The 20,320-nt window shown below is 40.3% G+C and overlaps 1 protein-coding gene across 3 annotated transcripts; it reads right to left on the bottom strand.

The window, feature by feature from the left end:
* Positions 1 to 2,957: 2,957 nt before the first annotated feature.
* psmc4 (proteasome 26S subunit, ATPase 4) lies at positions 2,958 to 9,135 on the bottom strand. 3 transcript variants are annotated; one of them, XM_070911464.1, is made up of 11 exons: positions 9,103 to 9,135; positions 8,325 to 8,423; positions 7,730 to 7,916; positions 6,675 to 6,821; positions 6,235 to 6,344; positions 5,973 to 6,066; positions 5,500 to 5,667; positions 5,205 to 5,281; positions 4,436 to 4,604; positions 3,568 to 3,623; positions 2,958 to 3,428 (listed from the first exon to the last, which is right to left on the bottom strand). In XM_070911464.1, the coding sequence occupies exons 1-11, from the start codon at positions 9,133 to 9,135 to the stop codon at positions 3,315 to 3,317; spliced, it is 1,254 nt and encodes a 417-aa protein (XP_070767565.1). In that variant the 3' UTR covers positions 2,958 to 3,314. The 3 variants fall into 3 exon arrangements, with proteins under 3 accessions (XP_070767565.1, XP_070767566.1, XP_070767564.1); XM_070911465.1 differs by lacking the exon at positions 9,103 to 9,135 and adding an exon at positions 9,046 to 9,086; XM_070911463.1 differs by lacking the exon at positions 9,103 to 9,135 and having other exon boundaries at positions 8,325 to 8,459.
* Positions 9,136 to 20,320: the final 11,185 nt, after the last annotated feature.

Raw genomic sequence — 20,320 nt, 5'->3', positions numbered from 1 at the left:
GCTAACCGCCGCGAGTTAACTGACGTTAGTTAGCTGGCTAGCTAGCTAGCAAGCAGCCACACACACACACACACGGTGCCGTTTTCGGTGTCGGGTAGCAACATATTTTACTGTTTTTCATTCTTACCAGAGGGGTTGCTTGTATCCCTTTGTTGGTTAAGTAGCGATTAGCTGCAGATATCCCCAACAATACCCTCCCTCCTCCGTATTTCCGATATGTTTTGAAGTTGATGCTGTGTGGACGCTGCGACGTGCTGTGGTCTCGAAGAGCGAATGAGCAGAGTCAATGTCGCACAGCACTTTTCCCCTCCCCTTCACTGGAACTCCCAAATTACGTTGTGTACATATACAAAGCCACAATTTCGCTTTTATTCTTAAACAGAAAATGATTAAAACAATGTTAGTAGAAGTAATTCTAGTAGCAGTGGCAGTTCAGCTATAGTGGTGCTGTTTAATTAGCAGTATAACTTCTGCATTTAAGGTAACAGTAGTGACTAATGTTGGGCCTCTCTATGTTATGTTTATTCTTTTGAATAAAAAACTGCACAGCAGAAACAACTTAGAGTCATAAAAACGAAGTCATTAAGAGTAAAAGGCAGTTATTACATAGTTAAGGACTCAATTCTGACTTTAAAGGTGGTTAAAATTAGGACTTTAGGAGTTTGGACTTGTTAGCTGTGAAGACTTTAGACTGCCTGAAGAGTTGATGTGACCTGAGACCTGAAGGCAAAAAACATGATCAGGTTCGACCTGGTAAAATCCTTTAGAAATGAAAAATGAGACCGCACCAGGCAGGCCTTGAGTGGCTGGGATTTTTCAGAAGAAAGAAAAAACAACAAACAGAACAAATAACTTTTCATCTGCCCAAAAACTAAAGTTGACTAATCCCACAGTTTTAACTTGTGTTGAAGGTTATTCTTTTAGTTCAGGCACTTCTGCTTGCGCATGTATGAATTTGTCATGATCAACTTGAAATGATTGTTCTGAGTCATTGTTTAAATAAAGGCACATATTCTAGAACATGGCAAAAAAAAATAAAAGAAAACAAAATGTGTTTCACATTTCATTAAGGAGATTACATTTCACAGTTAAGGTAAGTAACGATCATTTACTTTTAATATATCTGACATCATCATAACTTACTCACATACTTAATTTCAAAAGCAAATGCCAGTTCTGATTAATGAAAGCCAAACAGAAATACAGTATGTGTAATTACATGAAAATATCAATACATACATAATCACTTTACTCTGTGGCTGCCAGTACACTGAACTCATTCTTGTCTATGTTTTTGATGGGACAGAGCTAGCAAAATGGCTGTCCAACCACCTCTGTACCAGTTGTTTCATCTCAGGCCCTCAGCAGCTCAAACCAGCATGGATGCTTTGGTGTCAGCATTGTGGTGTAGACTCTTCCCTGGACAGCACTTAAGACAACAGAACCACAGGCTGGATCAAATCTTTGCCAGGATGTCCCACTGGCCAGAACTGGCAACCTTGCAGCTCTGTCCTTACTATTTTGACCAGGTCACTTACAGCCTTCCCACCAGAGGCCAAGTGAAACGCATGTGGGTACCACCACTGCTCTGATTTGCACTGTAATTTCTACATCAAGTCATATTCAGGGAATCCCATGGACCCACAGACTGTGTTTGTTTTATTTTAGATACTTTGTAGTTTTTTTTTTGGGATGCAACAGACTATCATATAGACATTTTTAGGTTCTCTCCTTATTTTAATTTCAATGAATTGTACTACAGTAAATTCCACAAATTTCTCAAGGGAATCTGGTCCTCAGCCTGTCCATGCAATTCCACACTATTGATGGACAAAGGTGGTATCTGTTGTGCAGCTTGGTGTGTATTTGTTTTACGGATACCACTGCTTGGATGCTATAATGAATGATCTTCCCCCCACTTGTGGCCTGAAGGGAGAGCTGCAACCTCCAGCTGCACTGGTTCAACTCATGGGCAGACTTAAAACAACAGAAGCAGAGGGCCAAGAAGCAGCGGTCCAAGAAGCAGCAAGGAAGACAGCATTTAAGAACTAACCAAGAAGCCCGGCCCAGCACTGGCATCCACTTGAGTCGACTCTGTCAACTCCAAGATCCAAACCCTGGCAGGAGTATGTCCACAAAAGAGTATACATACCTGATGTATGGCTACCGCTTCTAACTGCCAACAGCCTCAAGTTTTTGTCTCATCATTGTTTCTAAATTTGTCTTATTACAGATATTAACGTTGAGCATGTGTCTGATGTTGTGATGTAATACCAGCATAGATATCACTTAAGTGCGTGTGGTAGATATGGTTTATCAGGTTAATACTCATTTTATTCACATCGATTTTGTCCAAGTAACTGAATCCACCCTTAAAGGCAAACCTTTTCCGTCTCCATTGACTCAAAATGTTGGGCAACAGTGTCTGAGGTGGTGATTTGGCAACATCTCTCAAAAGAACATTTTGCTGGCAGGAAACATGGCATCACTACTGAACAGTGCAAAAGTAAGGTCAAGCAATGCAAGACTATAGTTTCGGTAACTGCTGCACCCACAACTTACCCACAATAATCACAATCAGGGCTGCTTCTAACAATTAGTTTCTCAAATAATAAAATTTCCAAAAGCCTATTCAAATAGCTTCTTTTGTCCGACCAGCGGTCCAAAACCATAATATATTTATTATTATTTAATATCACAAGACTAATAAAATCAGCAAATATTCACATTTGATAAGTTGAAACCAGTGCAGTTTTTTAAATTTTTTTAATTACTTAATCTATCAATCAACCAGGTCGATCTACTAATTGATAAATTGACTACTTGTTGCAGCTCTAATCACAACATTCAGCTGATAACCAGAAGGATCATAACAATGCGAGTTCCACAGCTAAGTATCTTCAATTAAAAGCCATATATTTCAAGGCAGAAAAACAATGACCACCATTTACTTTTTTTTATGGAAAACATCTTTAATGGATTTTTTTCAGTAATGTCTTGGTAAGTGAGTACACATAGATACAAATGCTCTATCCTAGCTACGGTCAGGGCCAGATCTTTTTAGGAACCAGTAGAGTGCCTGTACAAAAAACACTTCATCACATGGTAGTGTGTCTTCTCAAGGCTGGAGGCACAGGGCTAATCTGACATTAGGCCTCGTGCTGCAGTGACTAAATATAGTCAAAAAAAATCAACGCAAGTCAGGGACTGCAAATCCACAAAAGACACACTGCAGATACAGTCACACAGACATAAATCAATAACAAACTTGTGTGTCTGGACACCATTTTTTTTTCGGGATGTATTTTTCCTCTCTACTTGTAGAACTCGTGCTCCTGCTCGTCCTTTTTAATGACGGTCTTGTAAGCTTTTTCGAAGTCTTTGGCCAGGACAATATACCTGTTCTCACGCACTGCCAACATGCCAGCCTGAGACAGCAGAGGAAGGAAAAAAATGATTATGTATACATTTTGTTGTTCTATACACAAAGTAAAATATTGTTTACATTTCCATTAGTTGTGCATCATTTTGCATTGCTCCAAGAAAGGAATTAAAGCTCTAGCTCACCTCCTGGCAGATGGAGTTGATATCGGCTCCGGAGATCTTGTCTGGTCTGGCCACATCTGCACATCAATTAAGGATGACTGAACAACACAGCAATGCCAACATAAGAGCAAAACATCTGAGTATCTGAGCTGTGTTTGAACATAAAGGAATATTGGAATGATGAAGTGTGCACAGGTTGCAGACTTGCCCCCTTTACACTGTTTATACTGCAAATGCACCAGCCGTTTTCATTTTGTATGTGATTCTGAGACAACTATGTGTTTAGTTTTGACACTACAGAAGATAAAACTTGACTTGTCCACAAGGAAAAGCATCTTACACTCAGACCTATGTTTTAAATCTGATACTGATGCAACAAAATAAGTGACTCAAACCAAAACATCACAGGTCATTAAGTATAGAGAAGAACTAAGCTGGACAGCAGCAGAAAACGAGGATTGAATTTTCAATACAACACAGGAACAGGATTGAGGAGTTTGTGCTGTCAGGCTCTGTGTTTTGAGTAAAAGACACAAAAAATACATTCTTACATCTACTTACCAACTGACTATGACTCTGAAATATTTTAAATTATGGATTTACCATTTTGTACTGCACAAACAACAGCCAGAAGGAGGAGGATACATTGCCAGAACAAAGGCAGCAGTACAAGAAAATGCTAAACCTACGCATGCATCTGCTTCAACAGAAAGCATCCCTTTATTGAGGGGGAAAAAGAAAAAAGAAATCATCACCATCTGCTGTTATTTTGTACTATGGTACAAAATCCATAGGGGACACAAAATGCCCTCTAAAAGGAAAAGTACATTTCTCACTCTGTTATACATAAACACCATTTAAACATGCTGTTATTGAACCAAAAGGATACAGTCCTCCAGGTCGACCTCCTCAGATAGGTTCATTTTACTGGTGATGGTGGAGAAAATGAGACGTTTCTGCCTGCGGTCGGGCAGGGGGAACTCAATCTTTCTGTCCAGACGACCAGGACGTAGCAGGGCAGGGTCCAGCGTGTCCGCTCGGTTGGTGGCCATAATCACCTAAGAGGGGTTCAAATGTCAAAAGACTTCATGTGAGCATGAAGGTAAATTGTAAACATATCCATTTATTATTACATTTTGCATTGTCATTGCAACTAGTAGTAGACAATAGAAACGTCTAGACATCTAGAAATGTCTGGCAAAAAATTGCAGACAGAAAACTGCACTTGCTTTGTTTATAGTGCAAGAGGAAGCAGAGATACCAAGCCACAGCTGTACAGTTAAGTCAAAGAAATCTGTAAAGTGTCTGCCCAAAAAACCCCTTGGGGTAAAAAAAAAAAAAAAAACATAGTTCCTAGAAATAAGCAGCCACCCCAGCTCAGTCTTTGTGCAAGTCTGAGCTGCATTTGCAAATAGCTTATGGGCAAAATGTGCATTAAGGTTTTGAAGCTTGACAACATAAACCCTCTGGGTGCTTGATAAGCCGAATGAATCGACACAAGGCATAGTAATAATGGCATAGTGATGAATGGCGGGTGTTGTCACTCTGACAGAGCCCAAGCTCAAGCTCCATCACTGGCACTATGAGTCAGCACATATGGAGATTACAGATCACAGGGAGAAGTTAAAAGCTTCCTCAGACAGGTGGACTTGACTCACCTTGACATTGACGTTCTGGTCAAAGCCGTCCATTTGATTAAGCAGCTCAAGTAAGATTCTTTGCACCTCCCTATCAGCTGCAGAAGAAAACAACAAGGTCAGAACGTAAATTATCACCGTGATGTTACTGCATTCACAAGGATGTAACCAAAGAAACACAAACATATCTTAAAATGAGAATGTTGACTTCAACAAGAAAAACTACAATATTACAAATACAAAAAAATGAAATCTACAACAAAACCCTTTCCCCAGAGTTTTAGTCTTCTGCAAGTTACTATTTTGGTTTGTATACCTCCAGTCTGTGCATCAAAACGTTTGGTGGCGATGGCATCGATCTCATCAATGAAGATGATGGCCGGAGCATTTTCCTTCGCCAGCCGGAAGACGTCGCGCACCATACGAGGGCCCTCACCCAAATACTTCTGAACAAACTCAGAGCCCACCACACGGATGAACGCCGCTGGGGACAGAGACATTGGACAAAGATACAGTTTTTAATTTACTGTACATACTACTTATAATCCATAACTAAAATACAGTATCTCTACAGAAATCACTTGCAATTTGTAGTGAAGTATGCATTATATTGTTCCATCCATCTTGTGTTGATAGCATAAAAGGGGGAAATGGCTTTTTGTCTAATTTGGTATGAAACAAGATGATACGTCACTACAAAATATACTGAACACACAGAAAATATCCAACACTAGTGTATCGAGAATGTAGGTTCTGTGCACATACAGGTCTCTGATATGGAGGACTTACCTGTAGTGTGGTGTGCCACAGCCTTGGCCAACATGGTCTTACCACAACCTGGAGGTCCGTACATAAGGACACCCCTAGGTGGGTCAATGCCAATCTGAGAAAGGAAATAGATAATAGAGTTATTTAGTATCTAGCACAGGTTTTCTACATTTATGAGAGAAATTTCATGTTATTCCATTCACTATGACAAGGATGGTAAAATCCATGAAAGAGATTTGTCAGAATCCATGTAAAAAGTTCACATTTCTCTTGATTATCTGACCTGTTTGTAGAGCTCAAAGTGTGTGAGTGGCAACTCTACAGCTTCTCTGACTTCCTGCTTCTGAATGTCCATACCACCAATGTCAGCATACATCACATCTGGCTTTTGGTCTGGGAGCAGAAACACAGTGAAAAGGAAAGTTATATCAGCTTTTCTATTCAAACATAATAAACTTTATACAAAATCTACAATGTTCTTTAACAGCTTCAAGAAAATGACATATATGCGTTTCAAAATTATTAGATTAATGGTGAACTGATCAAGAAGTAAGAGTATTGATGGTATTGTGTAATTTTAACACATTTCTTTAGTTTTATCAATCTTCTGTGACACTACAAAAATGTAGTCTCCAGATATGACCATGGTCCAACATCTTTGTTGAGGAGCTATTAAAACATGTCCAGAAAACCTCTGGGAGAGAGTGGTACTAAGTGTTTTACCAGACGTCAGCATCATGATGCTGCTGTCAGCTTCAGGAGGGAGCACATCCACCAGGGCGTTGCTGTGCTTGTGCAAGGCCACTGAGGCGTTGGGTTTCAGCAGCTCTCTGTCGATGGTGCTCAGGATGCGCACATAGTAGTTGGACCCTGAGAGGGGAACAGTTATGAACAAAAAGGAGAAAGAACACAGGAACAGAACTCATTACACATTTAAAACATGTACTTCACACTGAATAATTAAAATTTGACAGCACACAGTACATCTCTTCCAGGTTCTCTCTCAAGATTCTGAAAGCCTGAACATGATAAAGTATTCAAATATACAGTTTGTATGCATCATCTGCCATTTCATTAATTTTTAATTCTCAGCTTTATCTATTAATTTATTTATTTTCACAGTATTTAATGCATACTACTTTGTATTAATGTATATATTTTAATGCAAGCAAGAATTTGATTGTTCCTCAGTGCAGAAACACACCAAAATAAGAAACATCTGTGATAACAATGACAAACAACAGGAAACAACAGATTCCATTTCAGCAGTGTAGAGTGCAAACTAGAGGCCAGGTGTAACATCCCACATCTATCCCCCAAAACCTTAAGGACCAGTCCAGCTCAGTTCCAAATCGAACATTCAGATTTTCTCTATCTGAAAAGGTCTAATTATACATAGGATATTTGGTCACTGTTTATGAGCACAGCTGCCACAGGAAGAAGAAAATAAATAAATGGATGCATGCAACACTAGCAAACACTCAGTGGTAATGTCGCTTGGATCTGCAGCTGCTATCTTCATATATGTTCAGGCTTGGGTCTATGTGTTTTTGACTTGTGAAGACAAGAAATTGAAGTTGAAATTCAAAGCCATTTCATCTCCAAGACAGCCTGCAAACTGTGTCGCAAGTGCAGGTGATGCTCTGTGGGACTGTCCATCGGGTCAAACAGCGCTTCCTCCATGTTTTTATAATTACTTATAATTAACATTGGCAGCACATAATACTTTTTCATTATGTGTCTTTTACATTTAGGCAGATCTTTCTTTTAAATGGTACCTGTAGTGGAGCCAACAATGGCTGTGTTCTGGTCAACAGCTTCCAGGAACTGGCCGATGACAAGTGGGATGCTCTGTATCCTCTTCACCTCCTCCTGGGCATGGAGGAACTCTTTCTTCAGGTTCTTCTGTTCATCTTTGATGTACTCCTCCTGCACCTCCAGGAACTCCAGCTCCTGTTGCAGCTTCTGCAAACACATGACAAAAGGAGAGGACAAAAGAAGGGTGAGAACCTGCTGGAGATGAAAGTACCATAAATCTGTTTGCTGGAGATCATAGACCAAAGTTGGTGGCTTGTGTGTGGACATACAGGTTGAAGCACCACTAAAACAACAAACATATCCCTTCAATAGATATAGAATTCTACAATTAGTAAATAGGCCATATGCATGAAAACAATCTAAAATACATGTTATGTATAAAGGTCTAAAATGTAGTCCAATGCACCACATTGTATCTTATTAGCCCTCTGTTATCTATGAAGACACAGAATAAAACTATGACATTCACCTTTGAAGCCTGCCGTTTTAACACTCAAATCATATATTTTGGGTGGATTATAACTTTTAACAAAAATGTATGGGCAGGTATCTGACCTTGTATCTGCTGTAAAGGTCCTCAAGATCTTCTGGTTCTGGTGCCAGGAAGGACAGACCTGTCTGAGGTCTGGAGGTCAGTATTGCTGGCATTTCGTCCTGTGAAGGTGACAATGACATATAAACATTTGACATGAACAAACTACTGTATTTATCATCACACATCAGTGAAGAGCTTGTACTGTATTTCACCAAAATAAACACAAACGTCTATATTATGTATGCACGTATGCATTATATATTATGGTACAGACTACTATAAGCTTATGAACAGAGGACAGTAACAATATAACTTTACAGAAACAATAACAGCATGCTCGGTTATTACATTGCACCCCATAGAGACAAAAACTACCTTAGCTTAGCTACCCTCGCTCGTTAACAGTTAGCTAAATTTAACGGATCGTAAACGCAAAATCCGACTACTTAAAGCCGTTTGCGATGCATCGATGAACAATAAAAACATTAACATCAGTATATGGTAGATATGGTTTTCTAAAACCTTCATCTACTTTAAAACAAACGATTTTTCTTGAGCTCTACAAAAACATCATGCTAATGCTAGCAGCTAACTTGCATGACATAGCAACTGTAGTGAGTCGAGAATGAATTGGCAGGTTTACGTTTCGGCAGTGTTAGTTAGAGCTAACAAATGGTAAAAGATTGCGACAAACAACCAAAGACAGCAAACACTCAAAAACGAATATTTACAAACGCCTACCACAGAAACTCTGTCAATTTAAAATGTCAAACAGGAAACAATCTCACTGATTCATACCGGGCTCTTTTCTACGGCTACGATGTCCTCCATGTTGAAATATGTCTTCCGATTGACGTTATGACGTAATACGTTGGCAGAAGGTTGTATGGGTAATGGAGTTCATCACAGAGTACAGTCATTTAATTGTTTCAGGCTACATCATGAAAGCTAGTTAATTTCTCATTCTGCATAACTGACGGTTTACAAATAAGCAATCTTTATTTCTTCATAATGACTCTAAGGCCATATCAGGAAATATATAAAACAGACAAAACCATACACTTTGTAATGATTAGTGATACAAATTATTCACATCCTGTCTGACTACATTAGCATAAGCTGTTTATATGACTATTGTTGTAGACTGAAAGGGTGAGCTTAGCCAAACCCACCCAGCCAAGACACATTTTCAGTTTTTTTTAACTAAAACTTTAAAACTACTTTACCAGGAAGTGTAAAAACTGTCCCAGAGAGCCCTGGCTTTGCAAGTGGGTGTGCAGAAAGTTATGACATCCTGTTGTAGAGCTGGGGGTCGTAACATCTCGACACACACACACACACACACACACACACACGCCATTGCAGTTTCCATTCAGAGTTCAACTGAAAAAACACTAAATATTAAACATAGATGACTTCACTAGACCTATAACTTTTCCTTTCTGTGGGAGGACTAATGGAAAAAGTAAATCATTGTCTATCAGCAATGCATAGCCCTATCCTTCTCTGGGAGAATAGTGGTTGTTTAAAGGGCATCAATACATCACAGTCTAGTAATATATTAGTCACCCATGTTGACAGTTGAAAAACAAGGTAAAGTGAACCCTGCATGTTAAACAACAATACAATTCTGAAAGTAAATTGTTATTCTAGTTTAGCTTGTTCATTCAAATAGTTCATTCTCAACCTTGAAACAGCAGCAGACAGAACAATCTCAACTTAAGGTAGACAGCAGATACATCTTTTAGGACGTCTTGTTCATGTTGGCCTAAAAGTTGAGCATAATAGTTTATTCCTGATCTTGGAAACAATCGAACAAGCTCGCTAGTGATACAGTGATGCTACAAAATACATGTTTAAAAAAGTTCTCTATTCTTAAAGGAACCAAAAGAAACACATCCAGTTACTGTGCTTTCACTTTCAAGTCAAAATTGTGATATAAAATATATGTACTGTATGTAAATATCTAAAAAATCTTCACTTCTTTGTGAAAGTTAAGGAATACTATCAAATGATAATAAATGCATGTGCTAGACTTGTTTACTTCCAGACTCTGAGGAAGTGGTTTAACACTTGCCTACATGTGCTTCATCTGTCAGCACCCAAAGGAGGTAATATCTTTTTAACGTGTCTTTTGCCGAGAGGCACGTTAAAGATCATTTTGTCAGAGATGCATCGCAGCTTAATAGTGACAGGATGGGGATGGACACAATGGACATTTCTCTACTTTATGGTCTCAGGTACAATTTATAAAGATTTTTGATTTGTAGATGAAAATGTGTGTGTTTGTGACAGGGATCTTGAGATTGTCTCTAAAAAATACATGGGGAATTAACTCATTTTGAGTGTGTTTTGTCATAAATGTTCTGCAGGCTCACTTGCAGGCAATTCCAAATTATTTCTCAAATCCAATCTTGAGTATACATACTGTTGATGCTAGATGTGTTTCCTTAGTGGTTTCTTTAATGTGGTATTGATACAGGTGTGTATACGAACACTGATATATTATATTCAGGTTAGATGAATTATCTCTAACAATTGTTGTCTGATCTTTAGTGGCTCGTATTTTTTTAGTTCTTCGTTTGGTCCATGATAAATCCAAGGACAGAGAACCCTGGCAAGGCAACATAAGGCAAATTTATTTATATTGCACATTTCATACTCAAGGGTAACCCAGAGTGCTTTATGGGCTACACAGGCAAAAGCACAAGAAACAAATGATAAAAGCAAACAGGCAAAAGCACACAGTAAAAACAATAAAACAAACAATCAAAAAGAACACAAATACATTTGATTTAAAAGAAAATGAATTCCAAGCTATGGTAATTAGGTGGGTCTCTAGCTCCAGAGCTTCCAGAGCCAGGTTCGTACTGGGTCAGGAGATCTGGTAGGTATCTTGGTCCTAAACCGTTCATTGATTTATGAACGAGCCAAGGTACTGATCTGAGAACTGAAGTTACATGCAGAGATTTTTTGGTCCTTGTTACGAATCTGGCAGCAGCATTCTGGATCAGCTGAAGCTGTCTGATTGCTGTCTTAGACAGACCTGTGAACAGTCCATTGCAGTAGTCCAGCCTGCTAGAGATAAACGTTTCTCTAGATCACGTTTTGATATCAAGTCTCTGATCCTTGCAATATTTTTAAGGTGGTAGACGGCTGATTTTGTTATTGATTTAATGTGACTACGGAAATTAAGGTCTGAGGTTTCTAGCTTGACTTTTACTCTTCAGGGACAGATTGTTTAGATGAGCACAAACTTTACGTCTTTCTTCATTGGCTCCAAAAACGATGACTTCAGTTTTGTCCTCATTTAACTGGAGAAACATCCAGCTACTCATTTGTTTAATGCACTGTCCCCCAGGAGTCTATTGAACTGTATTCGTTTGGTGACACTTTTTGCGTGTCATCTGCGTACATGTGATATGAAACCATACAATTTCAAATAGGTTCAGCTACTCTCCACGTTGTTGGGAGACGCTCTGATGTATAGCTGCCAATTGATACAAAATGGTCTTGAAGGTAGGACTTGAACCAATTCGGGACCGTGTCAGAGAGACCAAACCAGTGTTCAAGTCTGTCTATTAATATATTGTGTTCAACCGTATCAAAAGCAGCAATAAGGTCCAATAATGGGAGGACAGAGATTTTGCTAGAGTCTATGCTGAGATTAATGTCATTCAGAACCTTGATAAGAGCTGTCTCTGTACTGTGGTGGGGCCTAAAGCCAGACTGGAAAATGTCAAGGTAGTTATTTACTGCCACAAAGTTGCTGAGTTTATCAATAATTTTACTAATAAATGGCTAATAAATTAGCATTTTTAAAGAGGCTTGATTACTGCAGTTTTCAGGACTTTTTCGGAAGACCCCTGAAAGCAGTGAACTGTTGACTGGTAACACATCTGTTGCCAGGCAACTAAAAACCTTTTTAAAGAACTCTGAATAGTAGACTGAGACACCTATTTACAAGATGTTGTAAATTCAGTTTTTTGCTTGGCAAATTACCTTTTTCCCTCTGGGTGTGGGTGTAGGGAACTGAACAGTTCAGACGTGATAAAAAGTAGTCTGGTTTTGACCATGCTTTGATGTTTAGTTTCTTCACCATCTCTGGACTTTTTTTGTTGCATCTTTGGACTCCCAGGTCTAAAGTCAACAAAGCTGGTGGGAAGCACACCCAATTGTTTAATTGCAAATGACAGTGGCTTGCAAAATGTTGTGGTGTATGGGATTTTACATTTTGCCTGCAATTCTGAAACATGTCAGTGTAAATGCAGACAGGAAACATGGTGGGGGGGTGTGGGGGGGGTCCCCAACCGTAACTGGTTAGAGGATGTTGCAGTTTATGTGTTAGCTGTACGTACAGCAGAAGACACATATCCTCCTACTAGATGCTTAATACAAGAAAACTATTGTGTTGAAGCTGCTAGGAAAATCCCAACCCCAACTGCTTCCTTTAAAAAGTCTAATTTCACTTCTTCTCAATGTTCAACATATCATTTATTTGGCCCCGAGACTAAAAAAGAGAACGTTTGTATAAGTTTGACAGCATGCAATTTCTTGCTTAATTTCATTGTTTTATTTTGATGGCTGTTTTTCAGGTACTTGTTCCCTGGTCACAGTTCACCAGCCTCCTGTGCTTGCCACCGCTCTGGGTCATGACGTTATGATGCCGTGCCAGCTTTTCCACAATGAGACAATGGTGACCTCACCAGTTCTGTATTGGTGGTACTTAACACAGAACACTGTGAATCCCAGAGTGTGGATCCCCTCTGAGAAATATGAGGGACGCGTAGACCTTCTGGACCATAATGCGAACTCTTCAAACAAGTCCATACTCCTCAGGAATGTCCAGTGGGCCGACACCGGGAAGTACCTGTGCAAACTCTCCGTCAACACAGAGAGCGATGGAAGATCCAGGAAGAATGGAAGTGAAACTCACCTGATGGTTTATGGTAAATACAAGGTTTTAGATTTTTCGTTTCCAACATATTGCTGTAAAGGGGGACATGAGGACATTTTAGCAGTCTTAGCATGTGCATGTTCATCTCAGGCTTCTGTAGGGTTAGGCTCACGTTAAAAACAGAACTGGGACAAAGTTTTGGTTTGTCAGGATGATTAAGAGAATGTGAGGGGTAGGAATCAGGTTCAGGGCTAAGATTACAGAGTACTTTTGGGCCTATAAAGCAGGGTAAGGGCACGAATATGCTTCATGCACATGTGCTTGAGCCATCTCCAACCAATGCATGCAACATATCTGCTGGGATGTCATAGAACTTCTGAAGAAATGTTGACATACACGAAAAAGATCCCCTTCATGCATATGCTTAACCAGGCTTCTAAGAGGAGCTCACGTCCAGGACAAAGTCTTCAAACAAGGAAAAGATTTCTCATAGTTGTGTCTAAAATAATAACGAAAGTCCTGAAACTGGAATAAATCCAGTCCAAGTACGTCAGTTTCCACAGCAGGACTGTGACAAAGTGGGTGAGAATTCTGACCACTCACCACTTGTCCCTTCTGGGTTAGTCTTACACATCATTTTCTACATGTGTTCATTTGGCTATAATTTACCGTTGCTTTTGTAACATTGCATCACTTACTATCCCGGGTTTGTTTGTGTTAGCATTAGGTTACAGTCACATCAAAGCATATGTAGGTTAAAGCAAACACATAGTCATAAGTTAGTTTTACCTTTATTTGAGTTGCAAAGTTTGAACGTGGTTTAATTGTTTGTTCCTTTGTTTGGGCCCAGCATGCAGGACTAGTGTTTGGGAGGGGTTTTCTTTTTTGTAGAGAGCTTTTTTCTGTTTCCCTTACACAGTCCAAGTAATGTTTTAGGAATTATTTACTGTTAAAGAGCCATTCAGTAGGGGTAATGAGCTGGGGTGTAAGCTCGTGAATGGTGTTTGATTTTCTGATTATAAGTTTACGGTGTAGTTCACCCACTTTTGGTTTAGTACTGGCTGAAGCAGGCTTTGTGTTAATGGATCACCCTATAAATAGTCAGTTGTTTTTTTGCTGTGGAGAGAGAGGGGAGGCTGTGTTGTCATTCAGACGTGCTGTTAGTTTGAGTTGCAATGAGCTCATTTTCTTAGTTTTCTTTGTATTTTTTTCCTATTTTTTGGGTTGCATGTAAATGGAAAACACTGTAAATAAAAAACATCACCTCTGGGAAATCCTCTTGACTGCTGAGTCTGTCTACCGACCACCCTCCTAGACGCTCGAGCTAAACTATCTCACAGGGACCATTGGCTATTTCCAAAGTTAAGAGAAAAGGGATAAAATGTGTGCTCTTTTGCTGTTTTCTAACTGCTCCGATCAAAGAGAAATTCTATTCGTGTATCACTAATACAGTTAACAGCTGACAACCTGCATGTAAACAGTTATAATCTATTTTTTGAAGGCAAAAAAAATTCTACATCAATATTCAGGTTTCTCATTTGTATGTGAATACAAACACAGGTGGTAGCTGTGACAAATGAAGTGATACGCCACACTGTGCTGGAACTAAGTTTAGAGGAAGAATTTCATAAAAGTAGACAAAACCTGCAAGACAAATGTTTGTGTTTATGAGTTTATTTTCTCATGCTCTGTATCTGTATCTGCGTCTCTTTTCAGACACCATGATCTTTAACCTCACCAGTCACAATGAGTCTCTGCTCTGGTGTGAAGTAAACGTGACCCCCGACCCCGGATTTGTTTTGTCCATTGTTCATGATGGATGCAAACTCCAAGCTGTTGACTCTGCTCCAGGAGATGCTGTCGCAGCTCTGTCCTACGTCACACTCTCTGAGGCCGTGACTCTGAGGGGGGGAGGAAAATATGAGTGTCATCTGCACATGAACAAAGATCTGATAGTGAAAAGCATCTTCCACTACCATCCGTCTGGTAATAATCTCCCCGCTGACCTGATCGACTGTTCATGCATACACATTTCACACTTGCTGCTCTGCTGTGCTGCATTTCATCTGTACTGTTCCTCCCAGCAATCACGTATCAATTTGATTTCTTGTTTCTTTGATCAGTCATGGCGACTACCACTGCACACATTGTCTACCCAGTTCTTTCTCTAATCATTCAAAACAAACCACCATTGATCTGCTGCTTCTTTTCACAACTTGTCAAGGTTTTGAAACAATAATCAGGTGTAAGTGAGAAGAGTTAATCTAATCAAGTGGGTATGTTCCAAAATTGCAGTCTTTTTCATTTGAAATTCTCTCTTTTTACTATCCATCCACTGCAGCTCCTCAGGGATACACTGTGGAACAGACGTTTCATAATAAAAACACTGTGACTTGACTAGACTAGACTTCATATTAACTTCAGATAAACTTATAAACAATATATTTTTGCATGGAACGAGCACATCACTGACATTTGAAGGAATTGTTGGAGTATTGTTTTAAGACAATGTATCAATCAGCATGTACAGTCACTTTATCGTCATTTGATTCTAGTCTACAGTTTTCATTGCAATGGCAGTTTTTTCCTTTACCAGAGGAAATCAAGGAATTCTGTCCGCCACACCAAAAATACATGCCTTGGATATGTCATGTTCAAGCTAAAACAAGTCGCTTTTTAATATATGACCCTTTAGCTGTACTGCATTATTATAGATTATTTAAAAAAAAACACAAATGCTGCCATAAATAGTGTGGTTGGAAACACTCTCTTTATCTTGTTATAGCAAATGTTCGGCCTGTTGTGTCGAACATGTCCTGCAGGCAATCTTCAACATCAACTCTGACATCTTTTCTGTGGTTCCAGCGTCATTTCGGTTGCATATTTAGGGCGGCATGGTGGTGCAGCGGTTAGCACGGTTGCACAGGAGGTGGAGCAGGGTAGAGGGGGTTGGGGGTTTGATTGATACACCTTGCATGGCAGCTCGGTCGCCATTGGTGTGTGCATGGGCCTAAAGACTTCTAACCAGAAAAGCTTTAAGCATGAAAAGATCAGTGAATACTATTTTGAGGCTGCACCAGTTTCAAGTTAAAAATGCGTAAATGTTTTCTCCTTAGTGGCTGAAAAAGGTGGGGATGCTGAAAAAAAAGTTTCACAAACACATTCAACAACTGTCTCTGGTGAGTCTCAAGCAAGCGTTCACTTTTCTGCTGCTCATGTTGTTATGCTTCATATTTTGTTCTTAAAGTTGGTTGTGATTTTCCTTTCTGTTTGTAATATTGATGAACCTTCCCTTTAATTTTAATTTGCTTTTACAGGAGAAATGATTACAATAAATCCAACACTGCATCAATGTGTGATTTAATCTTAGCGTCACACTTCATATCAGTGGTTTTGTGTTTCTCAGAGCCAGATGTGGTGGAGTTTCCAGAGCCGTGGCTCCTGTATGTAGCTGTCCTCCTGGTGCCCCTCACCATCCTGCTGGCCCTCGCAACTGCCCTGATTTGCAAAATATGTTTGTCAACATCTGGCTGAGAGAGCTAACCAATTACAACTTCTACAACAATTTGTCTACTAATTCGCAATACAAACTGTATTTAACTGTGAATAATGTTGTATAGAAAGGTGACTCATATGTGACTATGTTACTACTTTCATTTATTCATTCTCTGTGGTTGAATATGTACAGTCTCAGGCTGATAACAGGAAGGGTTTGATTTTCATCTTTATCAGAAATTCAAAGTCAATGTCAATGTGTACTTGTGGTTCTCTTTTTTTTACAGTTTTCACTATTCGTTCCTTCACAGTCCTTTCTGTTCCGTTGTAGTGGAATAAGGACTTCATCTTCCTCTAGTGGTGAATGAGAGCAGTTGCACAAAGAGGCAACCATCTTTTCATTTACTTATTGAAACATTTTTCAAAAGTCAGTCAGTCATTTATGTAGAGATACAACCATATGGCATTAGTTTAACTTTAAGCAAAAACCTCAACAACAGCTACTCATATGAGGAGGTCTTTAAAGCAAAATATGTAGCTGAAACTGACAAAACTCAAATCACCTAATCACCAAATGTATTTTTTTTTTTTTTTTGCACAAGAATCACTGAAGATAAGTTTATATTTGAGGATGATAAAACTAGTTTATCCTCAATGTGTCTTACTGGATGAGTGATACTCATGAAGTTAATCCGCATATTTAAAAAGATGAAAAGGGATGTTGTGGAATTAGGGACAGGAAGGTCATCCCCCCCCCCCCACACACACACACACACACACACACTCACAGAGGAATGGTGCATTTGTCAGGGCCAGGACAGGGATGCAATCAGCACAGTAATCCTCGCTACTGGCATAATGAAATGGCCAAAACGAGAGATCAGCACATGCACACACACACACTCAGTGGACTGATTCCCCTATGAGTCAGAGAGCAAGTCAGTGCACCTGTGGTCATGTGGTTGTGTGAGGGTGTGTGTGTGTGTGTGTGTGTGTGTGAGTGTATACGTGCCTGTATTTGTGGGTTAATGACTGAGAAAGAAAGCAATGGTGGCTAGAAAAGTGGGTTGAGAACAGGACACAGAAAATGAGAAACTTTCCATGTAGGCTATATGAGTGGCTTGATGACAAACACTTTAAGGTGACTAACGCCTTTAAAATCCAGCAGACATCCACCAAATGTCAGATGTGAATTTGAAACTCAATAGGAATATATGTCTGTTAAATATTAAAGAGGCGGTGAGATGTTCAGATGTATAAAATGAGTAAAAGTGTGTTAAGAAATGTAATGCCCTGGTTCTTGGCAACGATTAACTGTATATTAATAAATGTTGCACTATGCCAAATAAGCAACTTTAGATATTCTAATATCAAAATATAGCTGCCATTTGTAACTCCAAATAGTCTACAAACATGGACATTATGATGGGCCCCTGGACACAGACATGTAATAGCCCCTTGTGTCTAATTCTAAAAATCTAAATGTTTGATATAAAATAGCTCTGTCTTGATATAAGACTATAAGCCTATAATGCTCCAATAATATTAGTGTTTCTGTGATATCAGTGACCTCACTGTTCTCTTTGCCAACACGTGGGGGTTTCTGGAAGGGATGAAAACATCACATAAAATCACTGTTGCCATAACAACGGCTCTATACTTCTCCCTCCTCTTTCTCCATTCCTCTGCTGCAATGCATCACACCCTCCCTCCTCCTCCTCCTCCTCCTCCTGCATGCACCTCCCTCCCCCACCCTTCAGCCATCCCAAAGACTGATGAGCGCGGCATCCTTCCACTGACACACCGTGTCATATCTGGAGGTTGCTGATTTTCTGCGTGTGTCCCTCCGCTTGTCTTAGTTTTGACGCCTCGTTCTGCAGGAGGAATATACGAGTCTCCGAAAGACAGCCTGTGTCTCCTCTTGAAGGCAATAAGAAGAAGAGGAAGAGGGAGGAGGAGGAGATTTGTTTTCCCTCTGTGTTGCGCTCTGATCCTAAAATCTCTCCGGTGGTTCCCGGTGTGACAGCAGAGGGACTTGCAGCATCCGACTGCCTGACGCGGGACGGAAGCCGTCCACCTCTGACCCATCAACAGGACGTTTCAAGGATATCGGGGAGGAAAAGGCGCTGGATTTGTTTTTAAAAAGGAGCTTTTGATAAAGAGGCGACAGGTAAAGGGACGCTGAGACGTTGCGCTCGGCTCTGCTTTTTAAAAAGAGGACAGACAGGATTTTTTTTTTTAGCAAATTCTCGTATTCAAGATTAGCCGTTAGTTGATTGCAGTTTCTTATATGATCACCCGAGTTCAAACACAGTCACACCCTATTCTCAATCCATAGCCACACCGCTGGAATGCACAAAACAATAGCGCACTTTTTGAGCGGTTCATTGCATGCCTTCCAGCCCGCTTTCAGACCGGTGTCATGAGCTGGTGAACCACCTGAGCACCAGAGCCTCCTGCGCTGTTGCAGTCAGGCCTGACTGAGAGAGCAACATGCCGCTAAACAAACCATATGGCTTAAGTGATGTGCACAAACAGCGGGTGATTTCACTTGAATAAGTTGTGAAACTGCAGAAAGAAAGCAATAACACTGATGTGAGGTAATAACAATAAAAAAAAGGTGATAACTGTAATCTCTTTCAAAGCCAAAGAGAGGTGGAAACAAGCGAGAGGATCCTTCACACTGCTTCCATTCGCCGTTTCACTCACACTGTGGCTCTACCAAGCACTGACCCTCATCAGGTCATATCTGCAGTCGTACATGAGGGAAAAGTCGGTTTCCAGTCAAAGGCATTCATGCATGCAACATTTTGACATTTTAACAGACGTTTGACCTGCACCATCAATCCAGCTCCATTGCACGACTCTCTCACACGCTCACGTCTTCCATTTTCAGTACAAATTCCATCGGACACCTCAGCATCGTCCCCCATTAAGATCAGCCTAAGATCTCAGTCTTCCAGTAGCTTTTATTGTCAATCACTGACAGTGCCATTTATCGGCCCGTCAGCCGATCAGGCTTTTGGCATTACATGGTGCACACGGTCTCATTGTGGAGCTAAACAGGCCTGAGGGTGTGCCACAGAGTATAAATAGTTGAACAAAGGCCCTTTTGGAGCAACAAGAGGTCGAAACCCGAAACCCGGAGTGATTCCTCCCTCTGGTAACTCTATACGCTCACGCACTGAGAGGCTGGACAGACTAGAGTTAGATCGTGAGAGGGTGACGAGACGAAGCAGCGGGGCACACGCCTTCCACACTGCTGCTGTCAGGTTTCTCAGGTGCTTAAGAAGACCAGATCCGCAAGAAGGCCCACCCACACCTCCTCCCGGCCCTTGTATCAGCTGGGGAAAACATTTTAAAAAGTAGGAGAAGAAGACAACCGGACGGACCACACCCAGAGTCCCAACAGCCACGGGAAAGAGTCTCCTCTTCTCACCTCCCAGACTTTTAATCGTAGTCAGGACGTCTTAGTGCTCTGAGGTCTTCATCACCAAGCTGGACTAGGTGCTGCAGATCTGTCTTGTGTCTCCCATTCTGAAGTGTGTGTGTGTGTGTGTGTGTGTGTGTTTGTGTGTTTTGACACCGTTGACAGCCGCCGCCAGTCTTCTTTCTCCTGTCAGG

The sequence above is a fragment of the Enoplosus armatus genome, chromosome 9 (genome assembly GCF_043641665.1).
Source record: "Enoplosus armatus isolate fEnoArm2 chromosome 9, fEnoArm2.hap1, whole genome shotgun sequence".
NCBI lineage: Eukaryota > Metazoa > Chordata > Actinopteri > Centrarchiformes > Enoplosidae > Enoplosus > Enoplosus armatus.
Note: the sequence above shows the minus strand (reverse complement) of the source record. Positions and strands in the feature narration are given on the sequence as shown.